Genomic DNA, 22,374 nt, shown 5'->3' on the forward strand with positions numbered 1-22,374 from the left:
ATGCGCTACCGTTATGTTGCCCGAGATGCCTGGCGAGAATGGCGGACCGGCAGCACGCGCAAGCGCAGATCGCCACTGGAGAAGGTCCACTCAGTTCACTCAGTTCACGGCTACTGCTATTAAAGTGTACGGCTGCTGAAACACCCCAGTTTCGCCTACCTCGCTTCTCGGCCTTTGACTAGCCCCACTGTTTACGTCACGATCGAAAGCTGTCCGTCGCGCGAAGAATTCAGTCCGAAGGGAACGTTCTGGTTCATTCCAGAGGTTGCACAACTCAAAAGCTTTTCTGTGTTCTGCAATTCATCTTCCTTCCCGTTCAATATCACGTCTAGGGATATCTAATTGATCTGCTTGTTCGTGGACAGATAGAAACCATACGGCGCAATTCTATGGGCAGCGACTTTCACAACAAATTAATCTACATAGTGTTCCACGAAGCATTTTTGCGTAATGAATAACTTAAATGTGAAAGCTTGGTGTGCCCGAGATGTCATGTCCATTGAATTGTTCTACTAGCACCCTAAAATGTTTACTCTGTGAAATTATATAAGGTGCACCTTTGCAATTAATATTCCTACGGCGAATCACACCAATGCACCGAAGCTGAAAATGTATCGGATAGGACAGCCAGCGGCGTGCCGTGAGAGCGTTGGCGTTCTTTCATATGTCTGATTTGGAGTTTTATGCGTCGGAACTATACAGTGCACATGTGGCTACGAGGGGACACCTGATTTTGATTTCGATTATGAGGTTTAACGCGCCGATGCTACACATGCGATGAGGCGCGCCCTAGTGGAGGGCTTCGGACTGATTTAGACCACCTGGGGATCTTTAACGCGTGCCTAAATCTCACGCCCACGGGAGTTTCCGTTTTTCGCCTCCATCAGAAAAGTGGCCGCGGCCGGTAAGCGAACCCGCATCCTTGGGCTCGGCAGCGCAACGCCTTGGCCACTGAGCCACCGTGGTCGCGAGCGGACCCGCCGCGACCCGCCGCGGTGGCTCAGTCTAGATTTTATGTCTAGACGCTCGGGCGCTTTGTTCTTGTAGCGTGAGCTACACTGGTAGAGGTTGAGCAGTTTCGCGTGGCTCCTGGAGAGCCGTGCTGCGCATGCGCGAGGAGCAGCGACGTATCACGGCGCACAGAACGTTACTCGCTGCCCGGCGTCTCACACACCCCACGCGCCCAGTGTCTTCGCCGACCTCCGTTCCGCACGTGGCGGCCCGGTCCACTTGATGATCATGCGAGGGGTGGCCGGCATGCGCCTGTGGAACCAGCTTAGCTCTGGGGTGATTGGTGACGCTGCGCCGGAGCCACTTGATAAATATACATGTGTCACATAATGCGTATACCGCGTGTGTGTCATTGAAGCAGCAGTAAGCATGATAATCAAGCTAATCCTAGACAACCGGGAAAGCTAAGAATAACTAGTTGAACCCTTAGCTCAGGCTACGTATATCCTGGCATAGCCGAGCTAAGCCACTGCTAATTTTTTTCGCCTTCATCAAGACAAAAAAAAAAAAAAACACGAACGGAAAGCACTAGTTATTAAGTCTTCGCAAGTTCTCGTATTCCTACTGGTATAAATACGCATGGCAAGGCGCCGTTCTATCTTTGGAGCACAAAGATAAAGCAAGAATCTATGCACGCAGTCTTACTTTGCCAAACCAGCAGCTCGGCTGACGTATCTTCCCGCAGACGGGCAATGCGGCTTGAGTTTTGTGAAGGCGCTGAAATGAGTTCCCCCTCCCGGTTGCTGCTTTTATGATAAACACGCAGATGGAGCGCGTTTTCAGATAATGCCTGAGTTCATTGACAAATCGTGCGCACGCGAGTTTATAAACCAGAAGGGCGAAGTGAAATTGGCCCTCCCGTATCCCGCAATCTTTTTGTCGCTAATATACGAGTTAGGTGCATTAAAACTTGAGCTTAAGTCCCCACAACTAGCGTACGAAAACTGACTCCTAAAATTAGTCAATTTTATGTCCTTTACTGTTCATCTCGTCATAACGTTGGTGCAGTTTTGTCGTCGATTTTTTGTCATTCGGCTTGTGGTATATATCGATGACGAAGAAGCCAACGGTTTCATAAAAACGAAAAATTCCTGTTAGTTCAAATTCAATAAAACAAATTACATAAGTTTAGGTCGTTATGGCGGGTCTCCATGTCTTTTTGCACCCTTTCCTTATGGCACTGTCGTTGCTCTGTTATATCAGGCTGTGACTTGCCTTCTATACCGTTGTTTCGTAGCCCTATCAACGATTGAATTAGTCATGCCTTTTCATTTTTTTAATGACCAGCAACTTTTGAGCTATCATTGATCTTTTATTACCCCCCCCCCCTTCCCCGCTTTATTTCTCGGCAGCCTCTGCATGTCCCCATTCACTTTTCAAATGTTTCTTGCATCTCCTTCGTTGGTAACGTTTCTTTCCTTTTTTCCAATAACTGCCCCCTCCACGGCTGTTGTGGGCCCGTCAGGTTGTGATTGAGAAATTAACCCCCCTATTCCCCTCCATAGTGTTATGTGTATACTTAATGGAAAATTAATTCAGCTTCCGTGCCTTCAACTGCACTTAGAAAAATGACATTCAGTTCTTCGCACTGCCTGAGTGCGTGCGTGTTTAAAACGTTGCGATCCCCCATGCGACCCATGAATTCAAAAGTTGACCAAATTTTGGCTACGCCTTCCTGTGCCAAGCCAATCTACCCTAATAACTGGTTTGGAACGGTGCTGAGTGCACTGTGGCGGTGTCTGACGTGTTTTTTTTAAGTTCCGCCAGTCGCGAATTGTTATGGGCTGCATCAAAATATCGCCATCTAGCTTGTCGCACCTCGAAGTAACTGTTCCAGTCGCGCGCCGGTTTTATCAAACTATGCGCAGTTTTTTTTTTTTTTTTCGTTGTTAACCCTGGTTGTTTTTCCAAGCATTCGCGACTCATACCGTTGTGTGTAGCCTGATACTGCTCATATCAAATTCACATGGCGTGTGAGCAATGAATACGGTCTCGTTCATGAAATTTGTGGCCCTTTTCGCTACAAATCATCTCCAGACGACTGAAATGAAGTGATCGAAGCATCATTTTTGTAAGACAGTGTTCTGCATATTACTCTCCATGCACTCCATATTCTCTTATTAATAAACTAAAGCTAAAACTGAAAAAAACTAGTTTACAGCGCAGAAGAACAAGGACGAAATGAAGAACGGAACAACACGTGGTTGCTTCGTTCTTCCTTTAGCCCTTGTTGTCCTGCGCTCTAAACGTTTGTCATGCCAGGGACTGCATCAAATCCGACTGCGGCACCTTCGCGCAACCGGCCTCCACCCTGGCGGCCCTCCAGACCTGCTGCGCTGGTTTCATGCACCATTCCATCGATAACTTCTGGGATTTATACACGAAGCTAACTTGTTCGTGTACCTTTGAACTCGTGTACCGTTATGCTAGAGGGCAAACTTTCGAATAAAAAAAAATGCACAATCAACATGCCCAACTCGTTCATAGGGCCTAAACCTGGATCTCAGAGCAACTTCGACAAAATATACGCAAAAAAACCCACCAAACGTATGCATTATATTGAAGGTTGCGAATTTACTGTTGCCCTGAAATATAAATTGGATGTTTATTAAAATTATAAAATAAACTATGGCAGTGCCTGTGGCTGTAAATGAGCTTTTGAAACCCAATAAAACGCATTGTTAGCGCGGAGGGAGGGAGGGAGGGAGGGAGGGAGGAAGAGAGGGAGAGGGAGAGAGGGAGAGGGAGAGGGAGAGGGGGAGAGGGTTGGAATATTCGTGAGCGCAAGTGCTTCTTTTTGGGAACTCGTCCGGTGGAGGGCATCCTTATCCAGGATATACCATGTTGTGACTTGCCGTCGAGGCCCTTTCAACCAAGTCTTGCTAGAATTCAAGAGAGAGAGAGAGAGAGAGAGAGAGAGAGAGAGAGAGAGAGAGAGAGAGAGAGAGAGAGAGAGAGAGAGAGAGAGAGAGAGAGAGAGAGAGAGATTTTATTTGGCAGAGCCTTGTGGGAGTGGAGCCTTCTTACAGGTAGCCAGGTCTGGTTCAGCTGGACACGCCATCCACTGCTCATAAGAGGGTGAGGGGATGGAGGTAGATTTGGGTTTGTTGAAACTTACACGCTTTACGGTACAGGGAGCCGGGAATGGGGCAAATTGCAAAGGAAGGGATATTGTGTGGGCAAGTTAGCGTAGACGAGGTGGCGACTGTTCTGGATAACCCAGGGTGAGGTGGCGGGAATTTTCTCTTGCTACGTCTGAATCTGTAGCGTGTCAGAACTTGTCCACTGGAGAAGCGGTTCCGTTTTTGAGAGCAAAAAGCGTTGATTGTCCTTCTCAGGCAATGCACCTGGTGTATAGACGCGCGGGCAGTGGTGTTAGTGGCCTCATCAGCGTGGCGGAATCCATGCCTAGGCACCCAGACTCGGGCAGCCCTTCATCTCGGGCAGCCCTTCAATGGCTTGAAATACGTTCAATGTCGATGCAGTGATTCGTTTTCGGTGGTAATTTCGAGTCAGTTTTGTGATGGGGGCCCTGGCGCCCGTGGTGGCCAGGACCTCGGCAATTTCCTCTAAAGCTTTTGGTGAGGTTATACGTACCGTCAGTGCGGTCATCTCTCGTCCTACCGCGTTAAAAACGAAGACGACGTGTGCTGGTTGATGCGGATAAAAGGCTGCATCGTTTTATCTTCATCGTTTCCATACTTGGCGTTCATGATGCGGCCCGCCTTGTTCAGAACTGAATGTCCATATTGTGAATGTGGTGTTCAAATGAACGATATGTTCAAAGAAAAGGCAAGACGTTGTAGCGCAAAAGAGGTCAGAAAATTCTCATTTTTACAGCGAAGCAGTTTATGGCTAGGATACAGCAGATCCTCTGCGGCAACAGACCGAGCATAGATGAACAATTTTCAGCGTAGGGAAAACATTCATCGAAAAATAAAAAAATAAAGGTTTTAGAGCCTTCATACTTCAATATGACGGCCTATATTGCCCCTGGGGAACGGTCTTCTCAGTAATACAGTTCTGTTTAGAAGTGAAGCTGATTTTAAGGGGCTCGCTGTGGGCTCGGTCTTTTTAAGCTGGCTTCCCCACATTACTTGCTGCAGTGAGGCATGGCCATCTGCGTAGGGGAAATGGCCACAGCCCCACACTATTCTCCTCTCCACCACCGCAGCCTCTTTCCAACGCCCCCTATAAGGTATTCCTCTCTCCCGAGTAGTGTATACTCCTCTTCACGCTTGGTGCCCTCGCCCCTGAAGTTGCGCAATGCCGCACGCTCTTCGACGGTCACCCCGCGGCTCACTAAAGCCCGCGCCGTTACGCGCCGTGGTTCACACATAGCAAATCCCAAACATAGAGAATTCCTCCAGAGCGCCAACATCGCTGGGTTTTTCTGAACAGTTCACGGGGGGAGGGGGGGTTGGACTCTCGGTATTTTAGAGACGATAGCCTTTCTTGGGCTACTTGAACGCAGAAATTTTGGTCTGTCTGTCGGTCTGTGACTCGATTCAGCCAGCCGGGCAAAGTGAAACGTAAGCTGCGCAATAGGTTTACATATTCACACCCAAATCTCAACGTCGCCCGTTGTCAGTGTTCATATTTGTCAATATCGTTGAACAAGAACAATACTAAGTAAAGATGTAGACTGGGCTAGTTGGTAATTCATAGTAATCAAATGTAGCGCAGCAGAAACGCACAGGACAGAAAGAATACAGAAAGAATTCTTTCTGTCCTGTGTGTTTCTGATGCGCTACATTTGATTACTAAGAACAATACGTTACGCAAATATGAGGCAGAAAATGAATACATAAGTGATATTTGCAGTGTTCCTTTATAAAAAAATTATGGATGCTTGATTTTTACGATAGCAAATTCTACATCCACTGCAGATAAAAAAAAATTAATTCCACCGACTGCTGTCACCCGTGCCCCAGTAGCTTCTGGCGGCATTTTAAGAAACCAAACGGTAACAGTAACGAAAGGATTCACTAGAAAGCTAGGTTCAACGTTCCACTTGGAACGCACGTGACGGGCAACGTAATTCTATAAAAGTTGAAGTAGGGTGCCTCGGTTCACGCACGTTTCCGCCGTACGCAGCGCTGGCATCGAGGCACCCGGTTTGGTGCAGTGGAACGCGGTAAATTTAAACTGACTTGAGCAAACCACTAGCGTGTTTACCTTGGGAGGAGCGTGGCGGGAGAATAACAGCATGAGAGGTGAGCGGAAAAGCCAGAGGAAACATTTACTTGGCAAATGTCGACGTCTTTTGTCATTTGCAACGAAAGGGGCAGATACGCGGGCAATTTTTTTACCGGAACTCTCTAGACATCTCTTCCCCATGATGTAGCAACTTAGTAGAAGGCAAAGTATTGGGCTATTACGTACAGTAACCATCTTGAGTACTGTTCCAATTCTCGCAAGGACGGCAAAACAGACTGGGAAGACTCCACCCGATGTCTTCACTCTTTCAGACTAACTTGTTGTTAGACTGCTCTTACAATGCTTTTATGTTTTTACAATTGATTTTATAATATACTTCTGGTTCACAAACTTGTGGCCCGAACTTGTTGAAATGTTTTCTACTGTGTTTTCCTATGTGGTTGTCGTTTTTTTTTTTTTCTACAGTTGAGAAGCTCCATGGCTGTGGCGGCAGCTGCGTCATTCTAATAACCACGTCGGGACACTTTTTTTCAGACGACAAACTACTGCTTTTTAAGCTGTCTACAATGTATTCCGCGAATCCGAACGCTCGCTAACTGTTCCCTTATCCCGTTGGTATGCAGTCGGAGCGCGTGCAGCAGCACCAGCAGCAGCAGCTCCGAAGATCGATGTGGACGCGGCGGCCCGGCAGCAGCAGCAGCGCGACACCGCACGCGCCTTCCTCTGGACCAAGCAGCTGTACATCCTGCTGTGGAAGAACGTGTACCTGAAGCGGCTCTGCCGCCACTACCTGACGCTGGTGCTCGAGATCGCGTTTCTCGTGGCCCTGCTCATGGGCATCCAGGAGGACGCCGTGGTGCGCGAGCCCCTGGTGCGCAGGGCCGACACCGTCTACGAGGACACCACGGCCGTCCACTTCTGGAACACGCAGAAGGACCAGGCGCACATAACCAAGGTGCGCGCCTTCATGTTCAAACTCGTGCGTCAGGGCAGGAGGGGGTCGGGGCAGTTCAGAGGGCCACTGGCGGGTACCGGGACGTCCCCAAGACTTGGCTCGGTGTCTCCTTGTCGCGAATTGCCTGCTCCCAGAGGGAGGAGCTGGGAACTCAACCAGCAAGTGATAACGCGCGTCGAAAAAGACCGGTCAAGGAACAGTTTGAAGAGAGGTAGCGTATGGCCCGGCCCTGAGGAACTTCCGCAGTTTGGTGAGACCGTATCCCTAGCGAAAGATAAATCAATCAAGCAAGCAAGATCTTATTGCGACAATGATGATACGGTGCCCTGCGTGGAAAAAAGGAAAGGGGGGTGAGTTAAGGCCCAACCACATGCCCGCGTAAAACCGACGTACTCGCGCAACGACGTACGCCGCTGATTTTACGCTGACCGACGACGTCGGGGAGGGCGATTAAACACATACCGCCGCAACGCGCGCGTAAACCAATGCGCCGCGCAGTGTTATAGTGCCTATAGTGCCTATAGCGCAGTGTTATAGTGCCTACTATAGCAGTGTGGCGGTGTGGCCCAACTACCCCGGACTCGGCTTTGTGGCGACCAGTTCAACTATACATTTCAACTCAAATAAAACAAATGATGCCTATTCTCACAAAATTACGTATATTTAATACAGAAACAACTAAAACAGTACTTGGGACATTAAAAAAACGTTAAGGATTAGTATGCATACTTGGCAGACACAAAACCCTCCGCTACATTTGGGGTAAACCGCCTTGCTCCCGTGGTTTCTCGTTGCTTCGCGTGTTTTGTCCGGTTGTTTGCTCTCCGTATTTTGCAAATTACTTCGTTTTATCGCATAATTAATAGTAAAGTTAGCTTAATTATCAATTTTATGTCTTGTTGTACGACCTGACCGCCAGATAACATCACCGCCAGAGGTCTTCGTCAACACCGTGCGCCCGAAAGTTTGAGTCGATGTCTGGCGGGCTCTGACTTGCGTGTAACAAGCGCGTAGCAATGCATTCGGCATACGCCGGAGTACGCCGGTTCCTTACGCGCTTTGCTTCGTTGCGCTAGTACGTCGGTTTTACGCGTGCATGTGGTTGGGCCTTCATGCGACGGTTGCTCCCACAGGGAGAGCAGCCTCCGCCGTGTATCGACCTGTACCGGGTTCGTCCAGTCAGAAAGACACCGAACATCTGGCGGCAGGTACTTGAGCCATTGCATTTGCAGTGCCGGGCACTCCCACAGCTAATGACGCCCCGTGGGTTTGGCCCCCGTGGAGCAAAACGTTCAGGCGGGAAAGTTGAGGCGTAAGGTTTGGCTTAACGGGCATAACCAGACATGCGAAACAGAAATAACGAAAAGAGGACGGACGACTCTGGTTCTTCCACTTAGCCTTTCTTATGCTTGCATGCCTTATGTCCGTTACCAATCAGCCAAACGTTACGCCTTAAATTTCTCGCCTGGCGAGAGCCTCTCAGACGACACAGGAGACTTGACGAGGCCAGCTGGTGTGCGATCGCTGTTTGGCGTTGCGAGGCACTAAGTTGGAAGTGCAGGTCTGTCAACTGGAAACAGGTTTCTCGACGGACGAGGCCACGGTCTGCCGATCCCTTCGTTCAGCTTCGCGCCCCAAGATGCGCTGTGGGAATTGCAAATGAATGTGGTCACGCGTTCCCCACCTTTACTTATCTTGTGGGCAACGAAATAATAAGGCTGCACATGCCTACTAAAGGCAGGCACGAATAGACACAAAAAAATTGAGTGATGTTCCCTAAATAACTATTTTTGTTGTGTGTTGAGTATATCTCAATTTTTTCACCTGGGAGATTTGCTTTTTTTTTTTTTGCTGGTACTTGAGGTACGGTCTTGGACTAATCTGAGGTATGTTTTATAAGCCTAGTTACTATTTATACGCAAAACTTGTATTACGTTTTTGTGCTTATGTTGTTAGGAATGTTGTCATTAATGGCCTCCACTAGCCTTTCTAAGTTATAATAACTTGCTTTTGTTAAGTTCTTGTTTCGACTCCGGTAGGCTCGTTTTAAATCATTTGTTTGCTTCATCGCATTCATTCTTCGTAATTTTGCCCGTTGTAAGGCAATGGTTCAAGTTTTAGGCTCGTAGCCCCGACCTGCGCGAAATATTTTCACTAATGTAATTTTTCAAACAAAGGATACCTAACATGGCCTGATATCGTTTGCGTTGTGTAATAATTGGCCGGATATTTTGGCGGTACGATTTTTACGTTACATCCTGGCATTGGGAATAATTGGACGGCAACCCATTTCAGTAGTATGCGCTCGCCGTGGCTAGAGCGAGAAACTTTATATATGAAAGCACTATGGACAAAGGAAGACGCAGAAAGTGATTGATTGATTCAAAACTTTATTGGAGGAAAGGGGAGGCCCGGAGGCCGTGCATGGGGGAACGGGAAGTGAAGGGAAGGGGGGTAGCAAATTTCTTCGTCGCACAATTGAATGTCCCTTCTTTGAGCGCTCTTCTTCTTCTTCTTCTTCTTCTTCTTCTTCTTCTTCTTCTTCTTCTTCTTCTTCTTCTTCTTCTTCTTCTTCTCCTTCTCCTTCTTCTTCTCCTTCTCCTTCTCCTTCTTCTTCTCCTTCTCCTTCTCCTTCTCCTTCTTCTTCTCAGGATGAGTAGTCGCCCCCAGGCTACACTAATCTCGCAAGGCCGCTCTGCATACCATAATTGCCTAGTGCTTGCAGAAAATCGATGTCGCGATTTGGAGGGTGTAGAGTGTCCGTGTGTGGAGGGACGTGACGGAACAAGTCCTGTCTTTGGAGCGCGAAATGGCTGCACACCAACGTGAGGTGGGGAAGGTTCAGACGATGCGTTTTGTTGGCAATAAGGGCAATACGGAGGTGGGTGCCCATTCGGATGGTACCATTTCCTCGTAACAGTGGGCGTGTAGGCACTGTTGGCGATGCTTTTATTAATGACTATCTCGGCAACACTGGGTATTTGAAGGCTCTGTGGCAGATATTTTTTAGGAGTTTTACGTAATAGGGTAATCTTGCGTTGAACACGCCTAACATCCAGTTCCAGGCGTGGGTTCATGCAAGGCACGGCGGCAGAAGGGGAGGGAGGTAATGAAGCGCTCTCCCTGGCAGCATCGTGTGCTGCTTGGTTCCCCGACCAGAAATCCGTGTGACCCGGTGTCCACGCCACGCGTATAGTTACACCATTTCGCGAAAGATGTTGAAGGGAGAGCGTAATGATGTTGGCTATAGGGTGGTCTGAATATGGTTTCCGGAGTTCTTGCGTGACGTCATGGGAATCGGTCAATACGCGTGCCATTTGAGGTGTATTCGCAGAGTACGGTAAATGGTCCTACGCCTCGTAGCTCCGCTTCAAAGGTAAACAGGTGTTCGTCTCGAGCACTGCCGCACCATCCAGGTGTGGTGCCTCTGGAGATCTCCATGCTACACCGATGCGCCCGCCGCGAATACTGGCGTCAGTGTAGATGTCAATTTCCCCAGAGCGTTTGCTCATCTGGAAAAGCCCACAAAGTGAGGCAAGGAAAGTCGTTTGCATAGGTATGACTACAAACCGACAGGTTTCGATAGTTTCATATACCTATTCAGGAATGAAACTGAAAAAGTCCGCCGGCCAGCTCAACAGACGCAAAAATGAAAGTATTCGTGCACGCATCTGCCGGAAGTGTTCAAAATTCGCGACTCGTTCGAATGCATGTTCTTAAACGCAGTGCGCTTTTGCTTGCCACTAGTTTTCTTAAAACAATTTATCATGTTAGGTGAGAAATGCTTTTGGTTTCTTTGAATACAACGTGTCGTGACGTTTAGAACTTCATTAATACAGATCACAAAAATCGGATGGGTTGCTGAGAGAGAGAGCGGAAGAGAGAGAGGCGAACAAAATCGCTTTCGCGTCACTCTGTCAGGGAGTCAAAAAAAGAAGAGTCTCCAAAAAGATGGCTGAAAAGAAAAAAGCAAGCTAAGGGAGGAGTTAGCTAAGTTATGACTTAAATTACAGTCGCAAGAGCCTCGGTGTGTGGCACAATTTAAAGGTTGTGACTGGGGCATATATATAGACAAACATTTCAAGGCATGGCGTTGCTGACAATAAGAAGGCCACGAACATGAAATGGGTTTTAAAGCGAAGCTTCTATGCCTCACTGATGGCGTTGACATCCGAGTAAAGCACCGAGAGAAAAAAAAAATCCCGGTCCATCTCCACTCAGGTGAAACCTGGGGAGGAATGAAGCATGCAGTGCATAAGTGTATTCTTGGCGCCTTCGCGTTTTTGCCAACGGAGATGAAACCGTTGGGGCTAGCGGTATACAGCTTTGGTGTAAAGGTCTTTTGTCTTTGAAGCACGAAGCTCTCTAGCGCGAGGCGTAAATGAGTGTCCGAGTGTGTTTTTAGTACGCGTTACGTTCTAGCGCGAGGCGTAAACGGGTGTTCCGGTGTTATAGTACCATGACTACATAAGACGACGATCACGACGACGACAGCAGGAGACGCCAACAGCCCCACCCCTAAGGGGCTTCAGTGGGTTTCAAAAAGGGTACATCAATCGTGCACCGCATATCATAATTGGATGTGTTTGCACAACTAAAGGACCTGTCGTAATGAGCAAAGTATAGTTTGGCAATATTCACGGTTAGCGACGATAATGATGAAATACATTCTCTAAAGGAGGATTGGACTTTGGCTTCGGACTTGTGTGGTGTGGAGTTGGACGTTGGCTTTGAAGTGAACTTTGGCTTTGGACTTTGACAGTTCGGATTTCGAAATTTGGCGCAGTGGATTTCGAACTTTGGATTTGATTCAGGTTGCACGGGAGAAAACATCGCGTTTTAACAATCTTCTCCCAAGAAAGGGTATTTGATTCTTCAGTGTAGAAGTTTCTTGTCCTTCTACATAACCTAGAAACGAAAAAGAATGCAGAAATAAACTAGGCATGCTTGTCAAACAATGCAGAATCATTTGATATTAAACTGGAGAAATCAAATATCCCTCTAAGCAAATTTTCGAGTCAATCAGCTGTTCCGAACACACAATTCGTTCTGTTCAAGCTCGAACCAAACTGTCTGACGAGGTGTTGTTCACCCTAGGACAGGTTGCGAAAGCATAAAAATAAAATATCACGTAAACCTCCGCCTAACGACGAGACGACGATGGTTGAACGCGAAGCTTTATCGTGACGGATTCTTTGGTTGTCGTCTGAGCTTTCCAAATCGCTTCGACCATGTCGAAATGGAGCAATCGGATAGAAGCCGGCTTCATAACGCGAGAGGCACAGGTTCGATTCAGGCCTCGAGAAGCGTTTTTTTTTTTTTTTTTCCCACTTCACCCACGATCATTCATCATCATCGTCACAGAAAGTTGGCTTTCCAGCAGGGCGTTTTCGCGTTGCGTATGCCATCAGTGAGAACATAAAAGCTTCGCTGTAAAAGGAAGGCGTTTTCAGACTTCACCGCGGCAGCAGAGGGACCTATCCACTCGCATTCAATTTGCAGTCTCAGCTTGCGCAGTGCTGTGTGATTGAGACCGGGCTTGTGGCGGCGCTTGCAGGTGTACTACTACCCTGAAAACGATTACGTGCGCCTCCTGACGACCACGGCGATGAAAGCGCTGAACGTGAGCGCCGTGGTCGGCTTGCGCAGCGAGCAGCAGCTTCTGAAGGCCGCCGGCGAAACCGCGAACTCCTCGGGTCCCGTGGCATCCCTGGCGTTGCATTACAAGGGCAAATTCTTAAACGACACCCACGGCAAGCCCGTGAGCCTTCACGTCGTCCTCTACGCCGGACGCCTCCCGTTCGACGTCCAGGTGGGCTGCTCACGCTCGGGGTGCCATTGCGGATGGCGAGCCACTGGCGCTGCAAAGTTTCATGCCAATAGTTGCATCTCAAAAAACAAAACAACAAAAAAATTAACGCCGTTCCATTCAATGTGACAGCTGTCGAAAGGGCAGAGCAGTGATTCGCCATAATGGGCTGTACCGCCGTTATCCGCTTACTGCTAACACCCCATGCAATTCAAATTTCCCGCCTTCGCAGTGCTCGCGCGTCCCCTGCCTGAAACGGCGCTAGCGGGAGTTCTGTTCTCTCTGTGCTTTTCTTCCCGCACGTGCCGGCGTTGCACTGCCACATTTTGCGTTTATTTTTCCTCAAGTGTCCCTATAGTTTTCTTTGCGCTAAACAACGGGAAAATGTATGACAAGCGCCAGCGTTTCACGAGTTTCGAACGCTTATGAGTATATAAACCGCTTGGCTTTCGAATCCTGTGGGGTATACGCCATGAACAACAGCGTTACCCCGGAACGCCGCCTTGGTGCTCGAGCTAGGACAAGGCGAGCGCCTAAAGTGCTCTGCACCTCAGACTGCGCGCAAACTAACGGGGACAGCAACACATGAACACAGCACAAGCGCTATATGCACACCGTTAATTGGCGCGCACTCTGTTTTTTTAGATTCATCATTACCAACTCGCCCAGCTTTCAACCCTTTTTACATGCTAATAGTAGTCACTAGAGGAAAATCTGGCGCCATGTGTCTGTACGAGCCTCGCTTCAGTGAGCGTTCCACTTTATGGTTACTTAAGGGCGATTTGGGGCACTCAAGGTTGATTTCCACACTCCTTAAAAAGTTAATACACTTTTCGAGGTGTGTCGTCGGCTTTTAAATGCGAATGCATTTATTAGCCGGGGGTTGTCTTGCTCCGTTGGCCGGCGTGCGCCTGCATTCCTCCAGCGCGAGCGCACGTGAGCGCGCGCCTCGTAGTTCTGCCCTCGTCGTCGTCGTCGTCGTCGTCGTCGTAAATGCGAATGCATTTCTTAGTCGGGGGTTCACAAAATGCAACGTGAGCATTACGCCTCTCCCTGGCGGTGACGTCACTGCAGTTGCTTCCACGTCATCATCATCGGTTGGAGAAGAAGACAAGTCTGCGAAGCGAAGTTACGCGCTCGGGAACATCAAGGAGTCTAGTCGTTTGAATGCGCTTCGGGTTCTTTGGAACGAGTTTGGAAGAGGAGGTGATGAGAACGGTGACGCCATCATCGCGGTCTGTGACGACAACCCTCGTCTGGCGCCGTTCAGGTCGTACCTGGTGTGTGCCTCGTGCCGCGAGTCTCTTGTCAACGGGCGCGTTCCTTCGATGAGCATGAGTTTCGGCTACCGGTACCCTCCTCGTCCGGCGCACCTTCCCATTACTGCTTGCCGACTGGTGCCTTGATAGCGATGGAAGTCGGTGAAGTCGAATCCCTCGCAGCAACGATACCACCAGAAAGAAGTGTAACACAATGCAACGTGAGCATTACGCCTCTCCCTGGCGGTGTACAAGGACTTGTACACCCACAAATTATGTCAAATGGGAGCACCAAACTGAAGGACAAATGTTGTTATGTACAATTTCAAGGCCTTCTTAACAAATTCGAACCTTTAGTCGGCCCCCGCACTGATTGCGACAATGATGCTGACATCCTATTTACCTAATGCCTTCACTATCTTAGAGAGGACTTAATAAGGTCAAACCTTTTCGGTATAGGACTCGGACCTGGACAAGAGGATATGGGCAGAATAAACTGAGAACGGGATCACGAGCATAGCCAAGACCGTGCACGTCACAACGGCGGGGAGCATTAATTGCGTTGTCAGCACCTCCGTTTGGAACCCATTGCGCGCGATGTTAACTTGTGAAGCGTCTGGAGCCGATTTACTGGCAAAAATGAAACGAAGCAAAATGAGAAGGCTCAGAACCGTTAGATGGAACCGTGTAATAACTCGCTAACGGAGTGTCACAAGTCGTGAGAGCCTTGGGCGAGGTCACAATCTTGCAAAGCGGGCAGCTGTAGGGCACGGTGAGCTGCCCGTATGGCTTAGCACCGGAAGAAGCTTGGTAGAGACTCCAACTGCTCAATCTCTGCGTGACCGCTGGCGGATGGTCTTAAGTGGAGAAAAACTGTGATTGATTCCTCTGTCATAGGAATCGGTAAAGCTAAAACGGAAGATTGGGTGAGTATATTCATAGTAACAGCGCTATAACACGAGACAAAGAGAAGAGGGCACAAACACAGCGCTGACTAACAACTGAGTTTTATTGCTTATGCCAGTGGTTTTTATACACACATGAGCAAAAAACAACAAAAAGGAAAAAAGAAGGAAACACTAAATTAACACGGGAACACTTAAGAAGGCGCGAGCGTCGCATCATACTGAGCGTCGCATTGACATTTCTTTACACGTTAATCTACTTACGGGACAAGATGTACAATCAACACAACACACAATCCCTTTTTAAGATCGCAAGAGCAGTTTGGAAACTAAACAGAGATTAACAGGGTGGGAACTTACTGCGCCAGGAATCTACACTCTGTCTGTGAGGGCAATAGAAGGGGTGCTTACGCATTGGTCACCTAGCTTGTTAATTTCCGTGGCCTCTAAGATTTCTCGCATGATTTGGTTTCCATGCTCCCCTATCACAACGCTCCGGTCCAAAAGTGGCCGGCATTTGCTGTCGCAATCACGACAATGCTGGGCGAGGTGACCACTGAACGTTTTTGAAACGTTGTAATGCTGGCAGTACGAACCGCGTGGCAACAAGCCGATCCTTCCTTATGCGTCAGCTCACACGAAACTCGTGAATAGAGCAATCGTCAAGACTTGTCTTGGCGACGCGTAAAGGAAATCCGCGCCCATGCCATCCAGAGCAGTTTTGAGGCACAAACGCCGCGCCTTTTGGCCGCGGGGTACACAACGTGTGTGCAGGCAGCCGTTGCAGAGTCATGTTGAAGGAACTAAAAAAGAAAAATTACGCCCATCTTCCCGCGAGGGAACCCTGATGTGATGCGTCGCATCGGGGGGTTCAGTTGGTCGTAACGTTGCCTTGAGCGTTTGCGCTGGATTGTGTCAGCCCACTCGCTGAAGGGACCGTCGCTTCCATCACGTCTTCATCGGAAGAATCAAGTCAAGCACGGAGTCGTCAAGCAAAGGCACGCGGCGTCGAACGAGAGCGAGCGCTGACTGAACCGCCGCAGCGCGCTACCCGCTTTATATTCACAGCGCCTGAAGGAGAGGAGACAGCGGAGGAGAGCAACACCACCTAGAGTCGCGAGCGGAGAAGACGCGAGCGGAGCGAAGCGCGCGCGCGCAGCTGTTGTTTATGATAATGAGACGGAGTGAGAGTGTTGTGCCAGCTGTCGGTGAGAACGGAGGAGAGTTGCACATGCGCAGGTGGCGTGCGGACAACGCCAACGCCAACGACGCAGGAGGGACATGCCCCAGAGCAAGAGATGCGTCGCATCTAATAAGAGGAGACGGACCAGCCTAAGTCCAGCTCCCAAAAGAAAGAGCCCATTGCAGTGGTGCTATACATGCACCGAATTGCTCATGGCCTGAAGAAAGTAGGAAGCGGCGCAAATGTGAAAGTGGTGTTTTTAGCTCCCCTGAAACTGTCGCAAATGTGTCGTAATGTAAACTCTGGTCTAATGTAAACTCTGGTCTACGCGTAACAAGTGTACAATGAAGCATCACAAAAAGTTTGTTGCCTGCGCCGAAAAAGTTGTTTACTCTGTGCCTCTTTCGTGCGGCAAGCATTACGTCGGCAAAACTGTTAGATGCTTAAACGAGACTGAGGGAACACCATTACAACGTTGCAAAAACGTTCAGTGGTCACCTCGCCCAGCATTGTCGTGATTTCGACAGCAAATGCCAGCCACTTCTAGACCGGAGCGTTGTGATAGGGGAGCATGGCAACCAAATCGTGCGAGAAATCTTAGAGGCCACGGAAATTAACAAGCTAGGTGACCAATGCGTCAGCACCCCTTCTATTGCCCTCACAGACAGAGTGTAGATTCTTGGCGCAGTAAGTTCCCACCCTGGTAATCTCTGTTTAGTTTCCAAACTGCTCTTGCGATTTTAAAAAGGGATTGTGTGTGTTGTGTTGATAGTACATCTAATTGCCCCGTAAGTAGATTAACGTGTAAAGAAATGTCAATGCGACACTCAGTATGATGCGACGCTTGCGCCTTCTTAAATGTGCACGTGTTAATTTAGTGTTTCCTTCTTCCTCCCTTTTGTTTTTTGCCCATGTCTGTATAAAAACCACTGACATAAGCAATAAAACTCAGTTAGTCAGCGCTGTGTTTGTGCCCTCTTCTCTTTGTCTCGTGTTGTTATAGCGCTGTTACTATGAATCGGTAAAACACGAAAGTGGAATGTGCAGCTAAATCTGCAGCTGAGCATGATTTGCGGGTCGGCGGATGTCTCGTGGGTGTGCTTTGAGAGCGACGTCCTGCTGGCGGGTCGCTTTGGCAAAGGTGTTCTGGCGCCATTTCCGTGACGGCTATGACGTCAGTGAAATCTTGGGCTATCGCGGCATAAAGCACTTTCGTGTTAAAATATAAAACCTGAAAACGAACAACCACAAAATTATGACGTGCTCTTCAGTACTAAAGGTTGCTTGCCCGCAAGAAGACACTGCATGCAGGGGTGCACCCTTTACAGGCCGCTTGCTTACTGGCATCACTTCCGTGACGGATATGACGTAAGTGAAATCTTCGTGAATCCCGGAATACAACACTTCCGTGTTAAAACGCTTTCGCTGCCGCCCATTGGCCACAACGCAGGGACGGGTGCATCGCCTCGTTCATTATAATGATGATTGGAGGGTTTTTTTTTTTTTTTTTTTTTTTTGCGCAAGGCCAGCTGGGGCAAAGAGCGCCAAAGAGCGCCTCGCGCCTGCGTGACAGCGCGCATTCAAGGTGCGCGCATGCGCAGGGCAACTACCGGCAGCGTCTGGTCGCGCAGCCCGAGGGCCCCTCGGCCGAGGAGCACTTCCCCGAGATGCACACGCTGCTTCCCGTGATGGGCGTGCTGCAGCGGACGCACCTGCAGCTGCAGGCGCGGCGCTTCAACTACTCGCACTGGCTCGACTTGGGGACCGCGGTGCGCCTGCGCCGGTTCCCCTTCCCCACCTACATCGAGCAGCGCGACACCAAGAACTACGCGCTCGTACTCACCAGGTTCTGCATCGGCATGCTCATCCCCTTCTCCGTCTTGGTCGCCAGGGTCACCGACGAGAGGGCCACGGGTACGGAGGCTATACTCGCGATCAAGTTAAGAACGGCAGTAGCTCTTGTACGGTATCACTCCGCTGAAGCGACGGACCCAGGTGTCAACGGGTTTTGAAAGGAAGTCGCTATGAATGCGTGATATCGTCTGTTTTTTCTCACGCAGTTTTTGTCGTCGCTGCAGTAGTTTATCAGCATATTAAGTCCAAAAAAATCACGGAATCGGCTCATGTAATGTACAAAATATTCCCAGTGACGGCCTACTTGCGCCGTGCGGAGTAACATCCGGCCGCGGTGATGAAGGACACAGGCAACTTTCGTTGCCTTTCTTAAATTTTACCCGAGTATAGCATCACTACGATTATCAGTATACGCCGTGATATGTATAACAGTGGCAACTATTTTTTAAGCGAAGCTTTTTATGCCGCACTGATAACGACGTTGCCCCAAAGCGTACTGCAGGAAAGCTAACTTAATCTGACGATAACGATGATTGTGGGTAAAGTGAAAGGCTTGAAACGCGAAGCCTCCTCTGGTCGAAGGCCAATGTCTTCAAAGTTTAAAGTCAAAGTGCAAAATCCCACGACCAAAAGGCACTGCAGGAAAGCTAACTTACACAATGAACTTCCACCAAGGCACATCAGGCGCCGCAAGAAAAAAAAAAAAACTTGCCGTGGTCGGAATTTAACCTGGCTCCCTCCCTCGCGTCATGCAGCCGACGTCTATCCGACTGTGCCATTACGACACGGTCGAAGAAGTTTGGATTGTTGGACTTGACTTCGCGTTTTTTCTATCTTTCTCTGAAGGAAAGGGACTGGATTTTTTGTTTTTTTTTTGCTTCACAATAAGCAAGGTACACTCCCATTTTATTGCCAGATCAAGCTCAAGAATGCGTAGGCCCTGTTCGAAGTTTTTTCCATCTTTAGTTTCGGGCATTTTTACAGCGAAGCTGTGTTAGGCTAGGTTTCAAGACATTTTCGGTGTCCTGACATTAAAATTCCAGAGGAGTGAACACCAGTGCAATTAACGCGTAGAAGGCAATCAAAAGCGTAGGGCGGAAGCGGCTATCCTACGGTTACGCTTAGCAGGCGCTCTGCTTTGCGCATGCCCAGGCGTTGCATAGCAACGGAGATGCGCGCTTCTCTTCATTGTCGCGAGTGGCAGCACTGGAGTATTTGTCCCTTTCAGGGCTCCGAGTCGAAGCCCTCCCTACAAATTCACTGTGAATAGAAGAACCCTCCTCCTCATACCCTCTGCATCTAGCATGTATAATATTAAACAGGCCAGTGCTGCAAACTTGGTTCAGAGTCCTATTTGGCCACATTCACCTCTTTTTGGCGCGACGACAAAGGAAGTCGCCAATGGGTGGGCTTCAATCCCGTAAGAATGAATACAGAGCGACGAGAGACGGTCTTTGAGGGTTGCTGCGAGGGGGGCCAGACTGCGGACCGGTGACGATGCAATGGACGTTTATTCTTGGCTACATCCTAACGAACGAGGACCCAGGCCCTTTGTCGTCCGGACGAGCGGTCCGTGGACAGCCGTTCTCTGTACCGCTGCCCAAAGACCGACCCTCCGTTTCTGTCTCCTCCGGAGGTCTCGAGTAGAGTGCCTAGTCTCAGTCGCGCGCACCGCCACGGCCGCGCGGTTCCGAGAAGCTGGCCTTCAGTCTCCTCCGAAGCCGCGACCCGCTGTCCCCCCTGGCGTCGCTAAATTAGCTACGTTTAAGAGTACCGCTACTTCATGCACCCGGAAGCGTCTGGGGGACATTTTGTTTCTAGCTCGCAGCGTTACCATCTCTCCCAACGAAACCGCCTCTGGTTGTGACGGACAGTGTGTGACCGGCCAATCACAAATATCACGTGGTGCCGACCGACCAGTGAAAATCCTGGCGGCACGTAACAATGAGAGAAAAGAGTGCCGATACTCTAACAGCCTTTATTTAGTAACGCTACTCCCCCCAAATTCGCCGGGGCGCACACGTGTTCCTATTTCACCGACCGGACACACAGCGGGTGGTCTAAATCACTCGTCTCTCGGCCGTGGCTCCCCTCCCAATGAATTTCCGAAGCGACAGGGGTGCGCAGGCGCCCCAGAGGTCCCCCAGAGTCCCTCACGCGACAGGGCGCGTGCATGCAGGCGGGAAGGAGATGCTGCGGCTGGTGGGCGTGAACGACTGGGTGTACTGGGCGAGCCACTACCTGAGCTCGCTCTTCGTGCACCTGGGGATCGTGGCGCTGATGCTGCTCATCATGTGCGTCAAGCGCAACGACGAGGGCCGCGCCTTCATCCAGTTCTCCGACCCGCTCCTCCTCTTCTGGATCCTCATGTGCTTCCACTCCTCCTGCGTCCTGCACGGACTCACGCTCTCCATGTTCTTCGCCAGACGTGAGCATCATCTATCTGCGCAGGCGAAAGCTGCAGCGCTCGTTTCAACAGTTAATCTGTTTGGTGTTCCAATGCTGCCATGACGAAGTCTACATAGACACTGGAAAATGCTAGCATTAACAGAAATTTCGAGTAATCAGTAAGGTATGTGTAGGTTTTTGCACCCTTCCTATCAATATGGCTATGCAGGGCCAAGTTAGCGAAGACTGTCCATGTCCTTCTAGCGACCAAACTGTGAGCAAGAAGCTGCACTACATAGTCGCACTTGTCAACTTGTCGGTAAAGCAAAACAATAAAACACCGGTCATACTCGGCAACAATATTTTGTTTAGTGACCATTCATGAAATAATCCTAAACAATGCTTCCGGTGATATGCTGCGCACGTTTTCCCTGTGTGATTCCGAGCGTCAAGGGGGTCGTAATAGCTGATCTACGGAGATCGTGACAATTTGTTAAACAACTTCACCATCCCTTCCTAAAAACGGTTGAGAGAAGGGCGAAAGCAGCTTTCTCAAATCAAAACTGCGTCAGAAGTGCGCCAAGAGTTTCGCCTCAAGGTGCGTTCAACCTTCGCTGAAAGTGCGTACAATAAATGTCAAATCTTCAAAGCCCCAAATAGCAAACGAAGAACGAACCCATGCGTACAGAATTCTTATCAGAGCTTCCCGGTCGACCAACCGGTCTATGGGGAAATGCATTAGTCTTTGGAAGGACGCCATCGGGCCAATTAAAGATTTCGCTTTAAGATATGCGCAAGAGTAACAGAAGGTTATTAATATATCCAGGGACCCGCCGCGGTGGCTCAGTGGCTAAGGCGTTGCGCTGCTGAGCACGAGGTTGCGGGTTCGATGCCTGGCCGCGGCGGCCGCTTTTCCGATGGAGGCGAAAAGCAAAAACGCCCGTGTGTACGAGATTTCGGCGCACGTTAAAGGTCCCCAGGTGGTCAAAATTAATCCGGAGCCCTCCACTACGGCGCGCCTCATCGCCTGCGTTGCGTCGGCGCGTCAAACCCTACAATAAATCAATGTACCCTATGGAACCCAGCACCAACTAACGTATAAAGAAACGGAGGTGAAAAAGGGAGTATGCGGACGCGATGGTGATGGCAAAGTCCCCACTGGGAATAGTGCACAAGTATTTCATCAACAAAAAAATTCCCCCGCATTTCCCCGAGGGGGAGAATGTGAAAGTGCGAATGCACGGTTGTCGGCCCGCTTGCGGCGCTTGCGCTCGGCCCCCGCAGCCCACCGCCTCGCCGCCTTCTCTTCCATCTCTTCCATCGGGTTTGTAGTATCACGTGTACACCACGCAGTTATCAAGCCGCTATAACGCCGCTGAGTCGCCAACGCACGCCGCTGACGACGTAGTTTGAATGCGTTAAAGATACAAGGCGCGTTACTCACACTGATATCAGCGTGGCGTCCGTGGCTTAGTCGGTATACAGCGTCGCGCTGCGGCCGCAAAGTCCTCGGATCGAAACCTGGCGCCGGATGCTGTTTCTTTTTTAAATATAGAGGAGCACTGCGGACGCCGACGCCGCCGCCGCCGCCGCCGCCGGCGGCGGTGGATGGTTTGGGGTCGCTTATAAAGTGCATTCGCACTTAAAAAAATGTTCCAACTGAAATAACGATAACGGCCTCGCTGTCGCAAATTGGCGCGAGTGGTCTATCAGTTGCCAGGCTAACGAACCAGTGTGCCTCACGTCATACTTACTAATAAGGGCGATGGACGCATGCTGAGAGAGGAAACATCTTGTCAGACGTTTGCAACGATGCCACTCGTCGTTTAACTGGGGTCGCAAATTAGGAT

General features: G+C 49.6%; 1 protein-coding gene across 1 annotated transcript in view; it reads left to right on the plus strand.

Moving 5' to 3' along the window:
• The first annotated feature begins 4,534 nt into the window (after positions 1 to 4,534).
• Positions 4,535 to 22,374, plus strand: part of LOC144173819 (phospholipid-transporting ATPase ABCA3-like) — a 43,374-nt gene continuing 25,534 nt past the window's right edge. The window contains exons 1-5 of the mRNA XM_077702074.1: positions 4,535 to 4,592; positions 6,795 to 7,126; positions 12,684 to 12,938; positions 17,884 to 18,196; positions 20,316 to 20,564. Of these exons, the coding sequence (XP_077558200.1) occupies positions 4,535 to 4,592; positions 6,795 to 7,126; positions 12,684 to 12,938; positions 17,884 to 18,196; positions 20,316 to 20,564 (1,207 nt within the window). The remainder of the gene's footprint in view (positions 4,593 to 6,794; positions 7,127 to 12,683; positions 12,939 to 17,883; positions 18,197 to 20,315; positions 20,565 to 22,374) is intronic.

This window comes from Haemaphysalis longicornis, unplaced genomic scaffold (genome assembly GCF_048455015.1).
Source record: "Haemaphysalis longicornis isolate Haplotype H1 unplaced genomic scaffold, Haemaphysalis longicornis Haplotype H1 scaffold_3, whole genome shotgun sequence".
Lineage (NCBI taxonomy): Eukaryota > Metazoa > Arthropoda > Arachnida > Ixodida > Ixodidae > Haemaphysalis > Haemaphysalis longicornis.